General features: G+C 37.2%; 1 protein-coding gene across 2 annotated transcripts in view; it reads right to left on the reverse strand.

Moving 5' to 3' along the window:
* Trm1 (tRNA methyltransferase 1) overlaps positions 1-17,932 on the reverse strand; it is a 41,353-nt gene extending 23,421 nt beyond the window's left edge. The window contains exons 1-5 of one of the 2 annotated variants that reach the window (XM_089245766.1): positions 17,549-17,932; positions 10,998-11,097; positions 7,997-8,184; positions 5,401-5,507; positions 3,450-3,562 (exon numbers count right to left, since the gene is read on the reverse strand). In XM_089245766.1, the coding sequence (XP_089101892.1) occupies positions 3,450-3,562; positions 5,401-5,507; positions 7,997-8,184; positions 10,998-11,097; positions 17,549-17,844 (804 nt within the window). In that variant the 5' untranslated portion in view covers positions 17,845-17,932. The remainder of the gene's footprint in view (positions 1-3,449; positions 3,563-5,400; positions 5,508-7,996; positions 8,185-10,997; positions 11,098-17,548) is intronic. The other variant, XM_089245767.1, reaches the window with a different exon arrangement.
* Between the last annotated feature and the right edge of the window lie 417 nt (positions 17,933-18,349).

Below are 18,349 nucleotides of genomic sequence, written 5' to 3' on the forward strand. Positions count from 1 at the left end.
ATAGCTGGGAAAAAATGTTGATCACACAAGAAATAATTCACAATCACCTACAAATTTGGCCACTTGAACACAAAATGTATACATTAGGATTGATAAGGACAAAAAATTTAAGATAATTTATACTCAATTATGCTATAAGCATTTCATAGTTTGACTGCAAAGTGAAAAGTTGTTAAAGAATGTATGCAAAGGTTAATGACTAATACAGTAAATGAACGAATCATATTTTTAAAATATGGTTAAGAAAGTGTGCTTGTTTTTATGGGACTACAAGTTTTTTTATGCATTAAACAACTTATTTGAATTACATTTACCATTTAAAATTAATTTTGAATGATGGAACACAAATGCATGCACAAGTAGGGATTCAAACCCTGATAAGTTAAATTATAAATTATTTTGACTGCCAAGCAGCAAGCAGAATGGATCCATAATCCCAGACAATTTTACCAAAAAATTTTTTTCTTCTCTCACCTGGGGATTGACATTTTTCTTTATCCACAATTCCATTTCTACTTTTTCTATTACACATAGACAATTTTCTATCTTTTTTGTACCACTTTTTTCCGATGTATTATTGATATCCACTGAGGTTTTTAGGCTTTTGGGAAAGTGGAGACAATGACTGCACCCGTGCCTCTCAATGAATGTGATTGGTCAGAAAGTCAGCTTTGATCGGAAGAACTTCTCTTTCTTCATTTCATTTTTTGGCTCTGTACAATAAACTTTAATGTTTTGGAACACGTCAAGTGCTCCTTTATTTTCTGTGTTTACTTAAAGCGAATTTCCAAACATGCTGAAAACATCAAGTGATGTGGCAGGTATAAGCTGCGAATGACAACATAATGATTCAAGTATATGTGAGAACAAGTTGAACTTTTGAAAAAACTATAATGCAGAAAGGCAGTACAAATGTTGTGTGAAGAATATGGAATCAAAAAAATCTATCTTCCAAAAAAAAAAATCGTTAAAAAATACATACTTCAATAGACTACTACAGAAATAGAGACTTCAATTTCTGGGTTTGCACTCACTGGAATGGCGTAGAATCGCTGCAGATCTGAAGATGTGCTACAAACTAGTCCACCAAATTGTTTATCTACCATCGAGAGAGCCTTTCTTTGAGATCATAGACAGGCGAGTTAACCTACGTAGGCATCGCTTCCAAATAAGAATACCAATGGCTAGAAGGGATTGCTTTTTCCACGGATATAGATGCCGTGTGGCAAGAATATGGAACAGTCTTCCATCAGAACTTGTATGTGCCTCCTACGCAAGATTTGCTTCCACTATTAGGGATTTCGACCTGGCTCCGTATGCGAAGTGCTTCCCGTACTGACTATTATTATTTTTTTTTTTCTTCCAGTATAAGTGCATTTCATGCCTTCTGGGATTATTGTAAATAAATAACATACATTCTCAGTTTTTTTTTTCGGACAATGCCTATACAAAATGTTTGAAAAATATAAGTAAAGGAATCTTTTACTAATAATAAAGACATCTAAAAAATTGTTCCAGATATTGCAAACATTTGTTAGTAACTTATTCATACTCACCTGTCGTCGGAAACTAATTTTAGGCAGTACCACAGATAAAAAATTAATGTATAAGAAATGTAAAATTCAAAGTCATCTTCAAAACTGAGGAGGATATGGCATAAGTTGATATAACGAGGTCGTGATACATGTAATTTAGAAATTATGGTTTAAAATTATATTGCCATATTATAAATATTATATTATAAATTATATATTTATAAGGGGTGATCAAATGAAAAGGTACGAAACGACGGAAAAACGTAACAGTTAAATATTGCATATTCCGCCATGGGAGAACGTAGCGAGACATCTCGGGATGCGATTGGAGTCTCTGACTGGGATCGGAGCATGCGCAGGAGAGAGCAGAGGCTCTTATCAAAAGCGGCGTCCAAATGATGCGGCAGTCCGTATGAGGACAAGATGGCGTTCGTGTTGCAAAATTCGACGATTGAGGAGCAGCGAGGTGTTATCCGATTTCTGACAGCGGAAGGTGAGAAACCGGCAGCTATTCATCGCCGGATGGTGACAGTTTACGGGGAGAAATGTGTCTCTGACAAGTCAGAAAATGGAGTGCCTGTTTTCGTGCAGGCCGTGAGAGTGTGGGTGATGACCCGAGACCAGGCCAGGCAAACACTGTCATCACGAGCGATCTCATCGACAAGGTGGAGGACCTAGTGAGAAGTGATCGCGTGTCACATTGCGAATGTTGGCGGTGAAGGTGGATGTCAGCTATGGAACCGTGTGGACAATTGTTCACGGCAGGTTGCGATATCGGAAGGTGTGTGCCGCTTGGGTTCCAAAGCAGCTCACCGACCAGCAAAAGGAACTGCGTATGGGGCTAGCACTGCAACATCTGTTTCGGTATCAGGAAGACCCCGCTTTCATGGAGCGAATCGTCACAGGTGATGAGACCTGGTGCCATCACTACGAACCAGAGACAAAGCGGGACAGCATGCAGTGGAAGCATGCGTCGTCACCTCCCCATAAAAAGTTCAAAGCCGTGCCGTCAGCAGGCAAGGTGTTGCTCACCGTCTTTTTCGACGTTCAAGGTCCGCTACTTGTGGAATTCCTCAAGCACAGAAAAACCATTAACTCCGATGTGTACTGTGAGACACTCCGATGCTTACGCAGGTCCATCAAGAACAAAAGACCAGGGCTGCTCACGGGTGTGGTTCTGCTCCATGATAACGCGCGTCCACACGTCTCCAAAGTCACACACATGGAACCGGCCAAGTTCAAGTGGGAGCCGTTGGACCATCCGCCCTACAGTCCGGACATGTCACCCTGCGATTTCCATGTGTTTGGTCCACTGAAGAAACACCTGAAAGGGAAGCGCTTCAACTCGGACGACGTACTCAATGACGCTGTGAAGGACTGGGTCTCGTCACGGCCACAGGAATTCTGGGAACAAGGAATCCTGCGGCTTGTTCATCAGTGGGATCGTTGTGCTCAAGCCTATGGTGTATATTTTGAATAAAGTCTACATTTGTACCCACCGTGTCGTTTCGTACCTTTTCATTTGATCACCCCCTTATATTATATGCATAAATATATAAAAGGAAAATAGGAATATTTCTTTTAAAGAAATGAAATGAAAAGAAATGAAATGTTCATTAAAGAAATGAATCAAAATGGTTAACTATTACTGATGCACATTACTGATGTAAATATGAAAACTTCGGAAATAAACAAAACTCTATCTATAATCCAGAATCACCAAGGTTCAAGGAGTCTGGATTAGAGAGGTTCTAATAAAAAGAGTAGGACACTGACCTATATGGCACTGAGACAGATTGAAAAACATCACAAATTGATATCAGTGAATCAAAATAATACCAAAAGCTTCCAATATTCTAAATTGTCATAAAAATCATTCCAAAATGATAACGATGTATACAGAATTAGACTCACCATCTCATGGCAGAAACTACCTTTGACAGAAACAGCTCCATACTTTGCGTGACATGCTTCAATACCATTTCCACAGAGTATTGCCATATCTGTACATGTTACCATCAATAAGCCTACCAATTAATGAAATCCGAATACTTTTTTTACAAAAACTGAACACATTTTTTTTTTGTGTTTAATTGTCTGAATAAATTAGATTTAGCACAGCAAATTAATAGTGTTATTCCAATATTGAAAAAAAAAAATGGGCATAGCGCCTTTTACCTCTATCACACAGAATTATATTGATAATTATGACCATAAATATTAATATTTACCTCACATATTTGTCATGATAAACACTTTTTACAATTCATTTTAATACACTGTGATTTGCAGTAGCGAAGTATTTCCCGCCACAGTCGATTTTAGCAATAATTGGCAACTTAGCTTGGCACCATATTTGGCACCAATCAACAATTTCCAGTACATTGAAATCTCATTTTCCCATATCTTTGTCGTGGGAACATAGTCAGCCTAGGATTGTAAGGAATAAGTATTTTTCTTTTTGGGATTTTCATTTTTTAGGGACTTTTCTACTTTTCTATAAAGATATGAAAAATCATAAGAACTTTATTTCTGACCAGAAGATTTTACTAAGACTAAAAAATCGGAAACTTCTGGGTAAATCAGAAGCATTTACACCTATGGATTTGTTAAAGTTATGTAGGCAAGTGTGTTTTTCTGCAGAATAAAATTGTGTCATACCAATCATGAAGATGTTGTTACAGCAACTTCTAAACCTTCAGCATTAGAAGCTAGTACTATACATATCATAAAGAAAAAATCACTGGGTGCAGACATTTTATTCTTAAAACATGCACTACTTAAATATTCTTCTGGGGAATTTCCAAATTGGTAAATGCATGCTGCATGTGTTTATAGCAACATATTTTATGTTGTCACAGTTATGCTTAGTTAGGCAGGGCCATATCTCCACAGGTGCATATGGTAGCACACTTTCCTTTCAGATGACTTTTTCAAATTCACCACCATAATACCCAGCAATAATACCCAAAACAGGTCTATTTCCTTGATGTACTGGGGGCATTCACTGAAGATAAGGGGAGGCTACTGATGCCTGTACTTTAGTGCCTCATGACACAGTGCATGAAAAAAGGTAGGCAGGACTATGTCTTCAGTGGTGTATGTAGCAACGAATCAGCCCAGTTTGCAAGAGGAGCTGTGTTTGATTCCAGGCGTAGAACAAATGACGTTTTTTACCAATTTCACCTCTGCAGGTCTATTTGCTTGACAGTTATGCTTGTTTGGTGCTATACTGGTGCCGCCATTTATCTTGCATACATGATTATGATTGAAAGATAACCAAACCAAAATTGCAGAATAAGCTTTCAATGTCTTCAATTTTTATGGTGTGCAATAAGTAATTTTTTATTTTGCCATTTTTTGCCATTTTCTGAAGGGTTAAGAAACTTAGAACCAGTAAGAACCAAAAAAATTAGAACCACTAATCATGATCAATCAAAATTAAGAACCACTAATCAATCATGATCCTGTGCCATCAGGCTATGATGGCACAGGACGTTGTGCTAATTTTCATTCTAATTATTTCAATTTTTTTTAACTAATTAGTAATTATTTCAATCATTATAATTTTTGGTGATTTAAAAATACAGTTAAGAACATGATGTGTGTGTGAAGTTGGTTTCAACATATTGATAGAAACTTTTAATCAGGAAAATCTATTTAAAGCTTCAAACACAAAGGGAAAAAGGAGAAATTAATTGGCCAGATGACTGGTTAAAAAAATCTTGCTGACTGCCCATCATTTAAACATGCATGTAACAATGTCTGGATGCTAAAAAGCAGTCTTTACATGAGCTACATATTATTAGAGAAAGCGCACAATGAGGGAGGAAGGAAGGAATATATTTGATATATTTGCACTCACCGCCATCAACAACACATTGCACAGCAGAGTCCAAGAATGGTGCAGCTGTTCCATATGGATCCAAATCAACTATGTCAAACTTTTTCCTGTTTTTATGCATAAGGATACTAAAAGAAACCAGACACATCAATCATCCACTAGGTATTTTTCATTAGTATCAATAATATTTCATGAGTATGTTTCACAAGCTCAAAGATGGGACGAGGCCGACATAAAAATTTAATTCTTATGGGGGGAAAAAGTTCACAGACCCACATATAGCATGGCTGCCAACTTTGGAGGATGAGGGAGGTTTTCACACAGATCCATATTCTGTACAAAAATAAATATAAAAAGAATTTTTTCACTAAGAAAACTAAAATTGTGGGGATTTTTCCCCTTTGCAAAAACATGGCATTGTGTTAGCCATTGCTGATTGACACCAAGTCGCTGATAATTGTTAATCAGTAAGCTACATTATCTGCTATTACTCCCAAATCAGATCACAGTAACAAAAAATCGTCAGCTGGGCTGAAACGTAGCATACAGCTTATACTGGATAAAACTGATCTAGCCATTTTGAATGTTGAAAGGCCGAATTGATGTTAATGGTTTAGTAAATTTTGTCTTTTCTCTCTAAAAATTAAATTTTTTTTGTTGTTGTTTGATGCAATGGGAACAATGTAAATGATGCTTGTGACATCATTTCAGGGATTAAAACGAAAGCAACCGTTTTTGTTTTTTGTGGTAAATTCTTTGGGAATCGTTTTTCCCCCAAAAGTACAGATTTTTTTTAGAATCATGGTCGAAAAATTTTGGAATACATAAAAATTTTCAGAAGTCTGGGAGATGGAGTGGAAATCTGGGAGACGTGGCAGCTATGATATAGCATTAAAACAACCACAATTGCTTTTGGAAAGCCCCTCCAGAAAAAGAATCTATTTTAGTGTGAGGGAGAATGGAAAAATTCTGGTTGTTAATATGCTGCTTTGGAGAATTAGTTTTTGCCCACAAGTTACTATTAGTAATACAGTAAAACCTCCTCTAACTGCCACCTCCGAACATTACAAGAAACCTCCAAACAACAATTTCTGAATAACTGCCACTTTGGACATGGAGTCGGGAAAAAAATATGCATATCACTATGCGGAAAATAATTTTCAAGCTAATTTTTAAGGGATTTTCCCACTTCCTAACTTTATGGGGGGGGGGGAAGATTATGTAAGCTTTCTTTTCTGGGGTACAAATGCTAGATGGTATATTGAAGGCAGTGGAGAGGGAAAAAACCTTGAAGAGATAATATAGGGACAACAAAAGAGACCTGTTGTCAGCACTCTAATGACTAGAAGGATATGCAAGTTCATGGAAATCCCTATAGTCCAAGGGATGGTTCCATCCAAAAGAAATGGTGCTCGCAAATAGGAATAGAAATGTCCAGGGTATTAATTTTTTGAGAGGGATGTGTCAATATCTTTTTTTAACAAGAATGTATGTCAGCGCCTATGCCTGCAGCTATCAGATTGGACTCGGAAACGCCCTGGAAAAGTCTAGTTCATTTAGTTTCCCAAACTTTTTTGTTCCATCTCCCCCTTCAACATTTTTTTGTTCTCATCGCCCCCAACTAAAGCCAACCCCATAGGATCCTATACTAAGCCCATTAGCTTATACCACCCCCTTGGATCATTCCATCACCCCCAGGGAGCGATATTGGCCACTTTGGAGAAAACTGGTCTAGTTGAAGGTCCAGTGTGAACAAAGAACTATTTGGGATTGCTGGTACACCATTTTGGTCTATATCAGTTTTTCCCGCTTGTTATGTCCTACCCGAGCACTGCAAGCCTGAATTTTAGAATGTCATAATAGTGCTGTAGATAGATTAATCAGTTATTATAATACATCAAAATATAATAACATGTTTTAATTTAATGAATTATATAACTATCATAATCAGTTACAGAATGGATTGTTATTTCACATGCTAGGTACGCGATCACAAATTTTAGTTGCTGCCCAGAAATAAAACCACCTTTCCCAATAACGGCCACATTTTCACTATCCTATTAGTGGCCACTTTGTTGGGAGATTTTACTGCACTACTTTACTGTACATACACCTCGGTACATATTGTGAACCCAACGTGAAGTTTGCTTCTGTTTAACGCTTATGTGCAGTGCTGCCATCTGCTGTCAATTTTTTTAACCATAAGTGAAGTGTAATGATTGAATAATTGTAACGTTGTAGGCCTGTTGCTCTCTGTGGTGAGACTTTTCAAAGGGGAGATAGGCTTGAATTTGTGGCTTGAAGTTGGGAACCACAGAAAACTAATTTCAGCTGCCCACACCTATGATGATAGTAGGGTTCAAACCCGGGTCTTTGCAATGCATCCCAAGTTCCTACTGTCTCACCATTTTGTCAGAGGTGTAATCATGAAAAGGCTGTTATCAACTCTCAAAGTTAATTATCTGGGGCATCCAATTTTTTTTTTCTTTTTTTTAATCTGTCAAGCCCTTAGCAAAACTACATTTTTAGCAATTATTTAGAAATCACGGTTATAATACAGATTCAATGTAATACAAAGGTGGCAATGTAATTTATCAAACAAAACAAGTTATGTTACCTGGCTTCCTCTTGCGAAGCTTCAACAATATTTTCGACTTGATTATGTTTGATGTTTCTTAGAATGCTTTCGTAGGCTTGTGATGACATATCATTGGCAACAATTTTAGTGAGTCCTTTGATCTCTTTAGAGTAACGGATTGACCTCAGTCCTGATGCTGCTAATGCTTCAAGCAAATGGATTTCAATCTATCAAAAAAACAAGATTATATTAATGTTAAAATCAAGCACAACTCCCGATAAAAATAATTTCTAACATGGCTGACAGCTCTCACGTAGGTATGTAAATGATTATTGGTGTCAAAAAAAAATTCAAATATTCCCATTAAAAAATTCACCAGAAGACATGAAAGTACTTTTCCTGTTGCTCTCAGAGACCCCTTTTGTGTATTGTACCACTGTTTTCACCTCTTAGTGGTTGATTGTTGAAGCTGGCTCTAATACTCATTTGTCCAGCTTTTACACAACTGATAGGCTTTGAACGAGGTCACATCATTGGCTTGAGACAAGAAGAGTTAAAATATCAATGTATTGCTTGCAAACTTGACTGTTTTGACGAAGCTTTTAGAAGATGGTGATATAAGTGGATGTGTGAAGGCACACAAGTGTGTCAAATAGGCTGTGCATGTCCTAGGTCACCCAACAGTACAGACAATCGTTTCATCTGTAAACAAGCTCAAACAGTGCTAATGATGACTGCACCAACCACCACATTGCAAATACCTTCTTTGTCCGAGAACCTGGTTTCGCACCAAACTATTTTAAGACAATGAGGTAAAGAATAAAGAAGGTTTGCTCACTTGGCACCTGTTAAATTTGTGGGTGACAATACCTTTGAAGTCCAACATCGCTACCCTCGTTTACTGTGATGTCAGAAGCGTCGAACCTAGGCAGTTGTGGATTGGTATCCTATAGGCATGAACAATAAATTGTGATTCTGTTTGGCATCTAATGGCAGTAACATTCGATAATAGTGCCCCAGTGGTCAGAGAAAAAACTTCTTTGGAAAAGTACATGGCCCGAACTGCAGGTGTGGTGGTCTGGGAAGCTCTCACTTATGAAAAAGCCGGTCATCTGTAGTCATGATATGGGGAACGAGGGAAAAATAGCAGTCAAACTACATGCCTAGGAAATCTTGCAGCCACATGTTTCACCACTCATAACAAGGCTAACAGAAGACATTTTTCAGCATGATAATGCTCACCTACACAAGGCAGGAGAAGAATGTCTGCGTCAAGTTAAAACCTTTCTTTGGTTGGCTTACTCCTCTGAATTAACTAAGCACATATGAGTGCAGCTGGGTGACAAGATCTGAGGCAATTGCCTCAGATCAACAGAGCCTTTATATATAATAATCTCTAGTATTATATATTAATACTAGTTTTACTATATACATGTACATAACAGGGGAAAGAGAACAGGTAGGTGAGGGGTGAAAATAGAAATATACTTCATACCTACTCTCTCTGTAATACTTACAGATAAGTGAGTGTATAGTAATATACTGTTTTCCTTTCACACTTGTTTTTTCTTCTTCGTTTTCTACTTTTTTTTCCCCCTTCCTTTTTCTAAAATGCCATTACATTAGAATAAGGTTATCATATTTATTGCCGATTTCATCAAACAAAGATTATTCAAATTTCTTGCCAGTCCCTTGTAAGTGAAGAGCGGGGTGGAAAATGGAAATTTGATTTTTGTAGCAGCATTTATCAGTTTTGTAGCACTTTAAAATTTTGGCTTTTTTTTTTCTATTGTGATGCGACTTCAAAATTTCTTAAGGGAAAATTTTGTTTTTGGTGCAAGATGATGCAGAATTGAAGAATTTCAGCATTTTTATAGCAAAATGTAGCAGACATCGGAAATTGTAGCAGCTTGTAGCAGATTTTCCACCCCTGGAAGCAGTTAAAACAAATCTTGCTAATAACTAAGAATGCATATTTTTTCACATAATTTCTTGAATTAAATTCAGCATTAATGATACTAACAAGCAACTAACTAGCAAACTAACAAGCAAACAATAAGAAATGAGCAATAAACAAATGAACAACAAGCAAGAAACATGAACACCATAAGTCTGAGTTTATGAAACAGCCCGAATTACCTTCATGTGGATTAACATTTTTCTCTTTTAGAGTGCTTTTATCCATGAGGGATCCCCCTTTAAAGTAAATGCCTTGTGACAACTCAGTATTCTCAGCTGGTTTCTCGATTCACTCAATGTACAATCAAAGGGTCATTCAGCATCAACTAAATAAGAAATGCATTCTTTTTGGTAAAGTGACAAGATTATTTCTTGCACAACTGATGGATGCATTTATTATAATGTGTTTCTGACTTGCATGATATTGCTTAATAATTTATACTTTTTTATTCTTTCACTGATTAAATGAGTTTTTGCAAAAAAAACGAGTGCAATCTCTAGACTTGACACATTCAAGTCCAATGGTAATTATGTTGGTACATCCTAAAAAATAATTTCAAATGAGCAATTAGAGTAGAGCATAGAATTGAAGGTTTTATACAAAAACTAATTTGTCTTTTTTATTAAATTAGGTTCGAGCCTATATTTACCAGATACAGTTGACGGTGGATATAACGACCCCCCCTCCCCTCCTTCATCCCATTGAAAACGGACTTCATATTGGGCGGATCGTTATACAGAAAGAAAAACATATTATGATGGTTATATAACAATGTTAGGGACTTTTCCTACCGGTCATTGTAAAGGAATGATCACTATAATGTGAGGTCATTACAACGAGCCCCAACCATATTTTTATTATTTTAATCAAGAAATCCCCCCCTTGTCATCAAAAGTCAGCAAATCCGAAACCCCCCCCCCCTCAATGCTGACGCAATACTTAAATGATCCCTTGGCCTCAGACTTCAATTTAGTAGTCACACATTAGAAATTTTTAGGCAGTGAATTTAATTTTTTTTCATCACCATGGTGACCTGGGATTTGCCTCAACCTCCTTTTTTTTACGCTTTCAGCAACTCACTTCATTACTCTGTGTCCTTCTCTTCCACTTCTGCAGATTTCTATAAATTCCTTTTTGCATAGTTGGAATATTTCTGATGAACTGCTTTATTACGACAGTGCTGCAATGAATGAATAAGATATGAATTTTTTTAATTATTAATAACAATTACTGTGCACGAGCAAACATCACCAACATATTTCACAAGTGCATCCAAGTAAATAAAACACAAATATTGCAATGAAAACCTGTCCCAAACAAGTCCACTTTGAAAGTCAATCGGTGAAAAAAGAAGAAAAATTAGGAGAATGCAGATAAATATTAAAAACCTGCAAAATTTTCATACAGTTGATAATTTCTTGATTCAATACAGATCATTAGACCATTTTTGTTGCACTAAAATTATTTTTTGCACTCAAAGGACTAATTAGACAGGACCTACATAGCCAATTGTAAAGACAGGTATGCCTCAGTATTGGCAGGGGTTACGTTCCAGGGGTGAAGAAATACAGAAAACCCACCAATAACACAAACCATGAACTTTTGTTTTCCCTAGAAATCTATTTTTTCTGCTTTGAGTGGCAAAAGTAGGAGGGGATGTTCTCTGATTCTCAGCGATTTTTTGTTTCCGGAAAAAAAATACAGCAAAACACCTCTCAGATGCTGTCACCTCTTTTACGGCCATATAATAATTTCCCACTGTATAATAAAAGTATGTTTTACAAACCCTTGAGATTACTAGTCACCTCCTCTTTTATGGAGAAATTATTTTGGTATGTGAAAGAGAGGTTTTACTGTATTATAACGTCTGTTAGCCGTTTCTTTTTTATTTCAGTTAATTTGTTAATAGTATGTTAACAAGGTTTTCTCTACCAATTTTTCTACACATCAAAAATATACCAAACATGGGTCTATGTCATTGAAACAATCCAATGCTGATTCATTTGTAGAACTTCCAGAATAAAACATTGTTTAAACCAATCCAGGAAAAGGGTTTTCTTCGTCCAAGTTTTTCTGTTGCTCATACAAAATATTGAGAGATGTGACTTATTCTTTCTCTTCAGTGTTTGGAGATTTGCAGATGGTTTAGTAATGATGGTTATAGTATGCCAGTTAAGCAGTACATAACTTGTGTAAGTTTTTTATTCTATCCATAGAAAAACAACACTTTCTAAAAGTGGATCAAGGGCTATATAGCAGCAGATGTAGTTACAGCAACGGCAGTTCGAATTCCAAGTGTGTCTCATCTCTACCAAAGTGATCGTGCCACACCTGAATGATCAAGAGGAAAATATACTGGCTTGAACTTGAGTGGTAAGGAGATGTCAACAAAAGGCATGAACTATCCGACAAATTGGTAACATCATTGACTTTTACTGTGATTTCTGCGAGATTATTTGAATGAGATTCACTGTCACCAAAAACAGGGCCATAACTAGGAACTTTGCAGCCCAGGCAAATGTTATTTTGCGATCTCCCCCAACTCTAAAATTTGATAATTTCATAATGGTGTTCTAACATTAAAATATATCTAATGATCGAAATACTAAATTGTAGGACCAAAATGTCATTTAATTTGGCAATGCTAGCTTGTACACTATCTACCAATAAGTATTTGGACACCTATGCAAATGACGATATCTGCGGTCCTGAGATACGTCACGCCCTCCGCCGGTATATATCGTGTACGAAACAACATCGGCATTAGTCGCATGCAAGATGCCGCGCAGTTCGGAGCTCTCTGATTTCGAGAAAGGTATAATTATCGGGTATCACAAAAATGACCGATCCTTAAGGGACATATCTAGCGAGCTGAAGTACCCAAAATCGACAGTGGCCTATGTGATTAAGAAGTGGAAGGTGAGCTGTGATTGTCGGAATTTGCCCCGAGTCGGCAGACCAACGAAACTGGGAGATAGAGACCGACGGGTGCTGTCCAGAGAAATTCGGAAGAACCGCACGCAACCGATGGCCCTCATCCGCGAGGAGTTTCAACAGGCATCCGGGAGTATTGTTTCAATGAATACCATCCGTAAGGAAGCACATCTGATTGGTTTTCATGGTCGTGCTGCTGCCCATATGCCTTTGATCACCAAGTCCAACCGCGTTGCTCGGTTAATGTGGTGCAAAGCACATCGAAATTGGACCGTAGATCAGTGGAAACGGGTTCTTTGGAGCGACGAATCAAGGTTCACCCTCTACCGTTCGGATGACAGGGTCTGGGTCTGGCGTCTGCCTGGAGAACGTCTCCTGCCAGAATGCATTGTGCCAACAGTCAAGTTCGGTGGAGGTGGAATTATGGTCTGGGGGTGTTTCTCCTGGTATGAACTGGAACCCTTGGTCCCCATTCGTGGTAAGCTCAATGACGATGCCTACTGCACTATTTTGGATGACAATATGCTTCCTACGTTGTGTCAGTTTTACGGGGTAGACCCCTGTTACTTCCAGGACGACAATGCCAGCTGTCATACTGCGAGGTTAACCAAGGCTTAGTATGGTGCCAATGGGGTTCATCGAATGGACTGGCCTGCCCAGAGCCCAGACCTGAACCCTATCGAGGACCTCTGGGACGAGTTGGATCGCCGAATTAAGGGGTGCCCTACCCGTCCAAAATCGGTGAAGGAACTGACATGTCTTCTCCAAGCCGAGTGGAAGAAAATACCACTAGCCGTCACACAAGGACTTGTGGAAAATATGCCCCGGAGGGTTCACGCTGTAATTGCCTCTCGTGGAGGCTCTACCAACTATTGATTTTGAATAAAGTTAGTTTTTCTTTTCTATCACAGGTGTCCAAATACTTATTGTTAGATAGTGTATATGATGCTTAAGAAACTCCTCTAACTTATCCTTAGCCAAACTTAGTTATTCTTACTTTTGCACTCTATGGTATAATATATTTACTAGCATTTATAATGCAATGGTTTTCCAATTGTGTATTTAAACGTGTAAAACAAATGCTTCGGGTATTAAAACCCATCAGCCCTCTGCTTTGGTTGAAAATACTCTAAAACTCTGTGAATTTATACACCCTGAACTAAGAAACTTTCAAGTGAGAATAAATGAGTTTAATTAGTGTATTAACAGATGCTGTGTGAGAATTTTCATATAGAATAAAATTTTGGGCAGATCAGAAAATTTAAAATATCAAAATCTGTATTTTTTCTCAGTAATTATAACTCCAAATAACTGATCTACATAAAAGTGTTTTGTTATTCAACATATCTATCAGGTTAAAAAAACTATTTGACAATGATGACAATAAGTTTTTGACTGTTTCAATACTCATTTAGTTTCTGAAGTCAAAAACGTAACCCTGATGCCCTATCACAAATATTTCAAATAGGCCTAAGCAGTTCTATTTCTTTTAGCAAATTGAACACAGGTAATGTGTAGCTTAGATAAATAAATCATAAAATTAAATTTTATTTGTTCTAGACTCTTATGTTGAAAAATTCAAAATTGCAAATTAATATTTTGTTTTAATTATTGTAATAAAATAAAACATTGTAGTATGCAAAAAGGTAAGTTCTTCATCATGTTATATACCTATTATATTCAAAACATTATCAAAAAGCATTCACTTAGGTTTTTGATGGTTTAAACCAGTTTTTGACGCTTGTCATGTCAAAAACTTGTTTTTTACATCAAAAACCCAACCCTGCCTGGGGGCGATATTGCCCACTTTAAGAACCGCTGTCATAGACCCTCAGCATAAAGGTCTGTAACAGTCATAAATGTATTCAGTTAAATGCATGAGGGTGATTCTCCCGAAATTGGCCAAAATTGTGTCCCCAGCAGTTTACATTACATATATTTGACACACAGAACTTTTTTTCGCCACTTTCTATTTATATTCCAGTTTTTAGCAACCTCACTTTAAGAAACTTATTCCCAAAGTCTTTCACTCCAGAAGGGTGGGGCCCAGAACGGCACAGCTTCGATATACCATAGCTGCCAACTTTTGAAAATGAAAATTCGGGAGATTTTCGCGCAAACCCGTATTTTATGCTAAAACCACTCCCTAATAAATACAATAGGGATTTTTCCAAATAAAATAGGGATTTTCCAAATATAAAAGTTAGAGCATAGGGAATAAAATACCTACTCAAAAACTGAAGTCAAATTAAAATAGGGATTTTACACATATGGAAGTTAAACCCTTGGGAATAAAATTCCTACGCAAAAAACAAGTGAAATTGGAGGCCAAAACTTCAATGATGTAAAAATAAATATTGTGTTCAATCAGAAACGCTGTGAACAAACATTCTGTTCTGAGCGAATGACCCCAAAATCATCGGAAGATGAAGGAAAACACCGTCAATTTTTGAAGAACACTGACTTTTTGTGACACTTGCTTGATGTTTTTTTTTTTTTCATTTCACGAGTGATGATGGCAGTCTTTCCATGACCGATGTTTATGTCCGTAACACAACTTGTACAAAAAGAAAAAGTCGGCCCTCTTCTGGAACGTTTGATGAAAGGAAATTCATCAGAATAAGTATCTTTAAAATTGATTAAATATGTTTTTGCTTATCAGTATTTGTGTTTTGTTATATCGCACGTTATAACAAAAGAAATTTTGACCACATGCGCGTGACTATAATCTTCAATTATTATCCAGGACTATTGGCTGCTAAGCCATTTCCCTGCACGATAAGACAAACAACTTTCTTGTTACCATCAGAGGGTTTGTAAAACTTCCTTAAAAAGGGAATTTCCCCCATTTACGACGTGTGACGTCATTTCGAAAGGGGAAAAAAGATGCCCCACAAGAAATTCCTTAGGGATTGTTTTCATAAGTGGGGATTTTTTTTAATGAAGTAGGGAATTTTTAGGAACAATTAGGGATTTTTGTGATTTTCGTAAAAATTCGGGAGATTTAAGAACTTTTTGGGAGATCGAGCGATGAAGATAAAATTCGGGAGACTTGGCAGCTATGATATACGGTCCACACCAAGCAGATGTGCCAAAATCTGCGACGCACGTCGCAGAACAAATTGGAAGAAAAAGTGCAAAAAAAAAAAACACTATTACATGTATGGGGATTTTTACAGCAGAACATTTCCAGTCAGGAGGGCTCGTCACAGAACAGCGCTAAACATTCTGCTTTGGGGCACACCAAGTTGGCAATTTTTTTTTACAATAATTCACCAAGGCTGTCATAATTACGCTAGATTGCCGTATTTGTTCTAGAACTTTCTTTTTCAAGATTCCAGGTGGCACACTCTATAATTGTTTTTTTCCTCTACATCTTTCTCTTTTCTTCTAAATGACGTCACCTTATAGCCACGGCGTTTTGAATGATTTGGAAAACTGTTGGGAGATTAGATCTTTTTCTCTTCTTTCTGTATAGTATATATAGCTTCATTTTTATAATGTAGTGTGTGGGTCGGATTAATTAATTATTGGATATCTCTCTCAGGTTGTATCTATAATATTTTCCAATATTTATTCCCCTTTTCTGCATACAGGACATCCCTGTACCCTTTTTATTTATTTTATTTAAAAGAATGTGGATACCCGGAAAAAGAGTGCGGTTTTAATTTATAATACATAGAATATATTTATTTACACAACATGCAGGGCCGTTGTTTAGTTAAGAGCAGATACCTTATGTTGTTTTAATGTTTAGTCTTAGATAGTGATATTTTTATTATGATTATGCTTGTTGGTTTTAGCATTTTTATGTTTGCTTGAGTGTCAATAGCATACCACAGCCTCATAACATATTTATTAACCCAGAAATCATTTATAATCCAGATATTATTCATGTTTATACTTTTCTTTAAAATCGTTCACAACTCAGGTCTATCACCATTTATAGGCGATTTACTACCTAGTAAGTTATGCCAGAAGTGTAACTGTGTATACCTAACAGTCTGAATGCGTATATAGTGTTTTATTTGTTATATTCCAGAAATGAAATGAGTGATGTGTTACAATTGAATTACATTTGTACTGTTTGTTGGTCTGTTGCTCTCTGTGGCGAGAATCCTTAAGGGGAAGATCGGCTCGCATTCGCACCTTTAAGTTAGGAACCACAGAAAACCATCTTCCACCGACCACCACAATGGCAACGGTGGGGTTCAAACACGGGTCCTCACAATGGGAGTCCGTCACTATCACCACTCAACCACCATAGCGGCTTATGTTTATACTACTATATTTCTCTTGTTTCGTGATATTTTTCATATTTGAATGGGCTTTTATTGTTTTCTATGCTCGCGATTATTTTTCGGCGGCCGTAGTATCTAACGGCCTTGGCGACTTTTTGTCGGGTCGTCAGACATGTTTGGCACCAAAAAATGGCCAAGGTGGACCGTATATCGAAGCTGTTCCCCCAGGACCATTCCCATCTTTTTTTTTGTTTTCTTTACACTATAGCGGGAGCCCCGCCAAAAAATCCCAGCTTGGGGAGACCCTGCTGCAGAATATATAGGTGGGAGGTCATGTTATATCTGTATAAAAAAAAAAGAGATTCATAATTACAGCTGTATAAAGTAGCTTTGCATAACTGGTTGCTGTGTTTTAGACCCGAGTCAGAAACCACAATACTCTGGTAATATCCTCACCTGAGGTCTCTGTTGAATTCCTGCACGGGGTTATAAAACACATCATGTGATGACGGGAACAAAACCTCAGCTTTCCCTTCTGTGACTGAAGTGAATGGTCTACTATCGATGACGATTTCTTGAATGGAGTCCATTCGTCGCTGTGTCAGTTTATTTGCGACAGACTTCTTCGATTCCGGAGAACCAGATTCTTTAGAATCCATTACTGCGACCACACCTCTAGCACAGCGATAAGTCGGATAAAAAGATCTACAAAATAATAATGCACTATCACAGTAGGTTAAGAAACGAAGCATGCGAATTTAAAAACAGCGTCAACAATACACGTGAAGCGAATCGGACGTCTGTGACTGCTGATTTAACGTGGCTTATCTTGGCTTATATGATGACTTATATGGTGATGATGAAGTTCAGGTTAAAAAACTATATTCTTCATTCCACTCAGTTCCTTATACACGAAGCTTATGAACTGAACTGAAAGTTTGAACTAACAGCTCAGTTATTTTTCCAGGAAACAAGGAGACGTCTAAAACAAAGGTCTTTCCAACAAGCAGACGACAGGTAAGAAGTGAATTTAATCACGTCAATTGATAGTGTAAGTGCTGTCATCTAACCTCGAAATTAAAAGTGACACATGTGGTGATGATGAAGTATAATAAAAAAACTATATTCTTCACTCCGCTCAGTTCCTTACAAACAATGCTCATAAACTGAGCTGGAAATTTGAACTAGGAGTTCGGCTATTTTATGTGGGCATACGGAGACGGCAAAAACGAAGAACCTCTTAATGAGCAGACGATA

The sequence above is a fragment of the Pholcus phalangioides genome, unplaced genomic scaffold, assembly GCF_987345545.1.
Source record: "Pholcus phalangioides strain wild (caught in Gottingen) unplaced genomic scaffold, Ppha-v1.0 ptg000016l_1, whole genome shotgun sequence".
In the NCBI taxonomy this organism is placed as follows: domain Eukaryota; kingdom Metazoa; phylum Arthropoda; class Arachnida; order Araneae; family Pholcidae; genus Pholcus; species Pholcus phalangioides.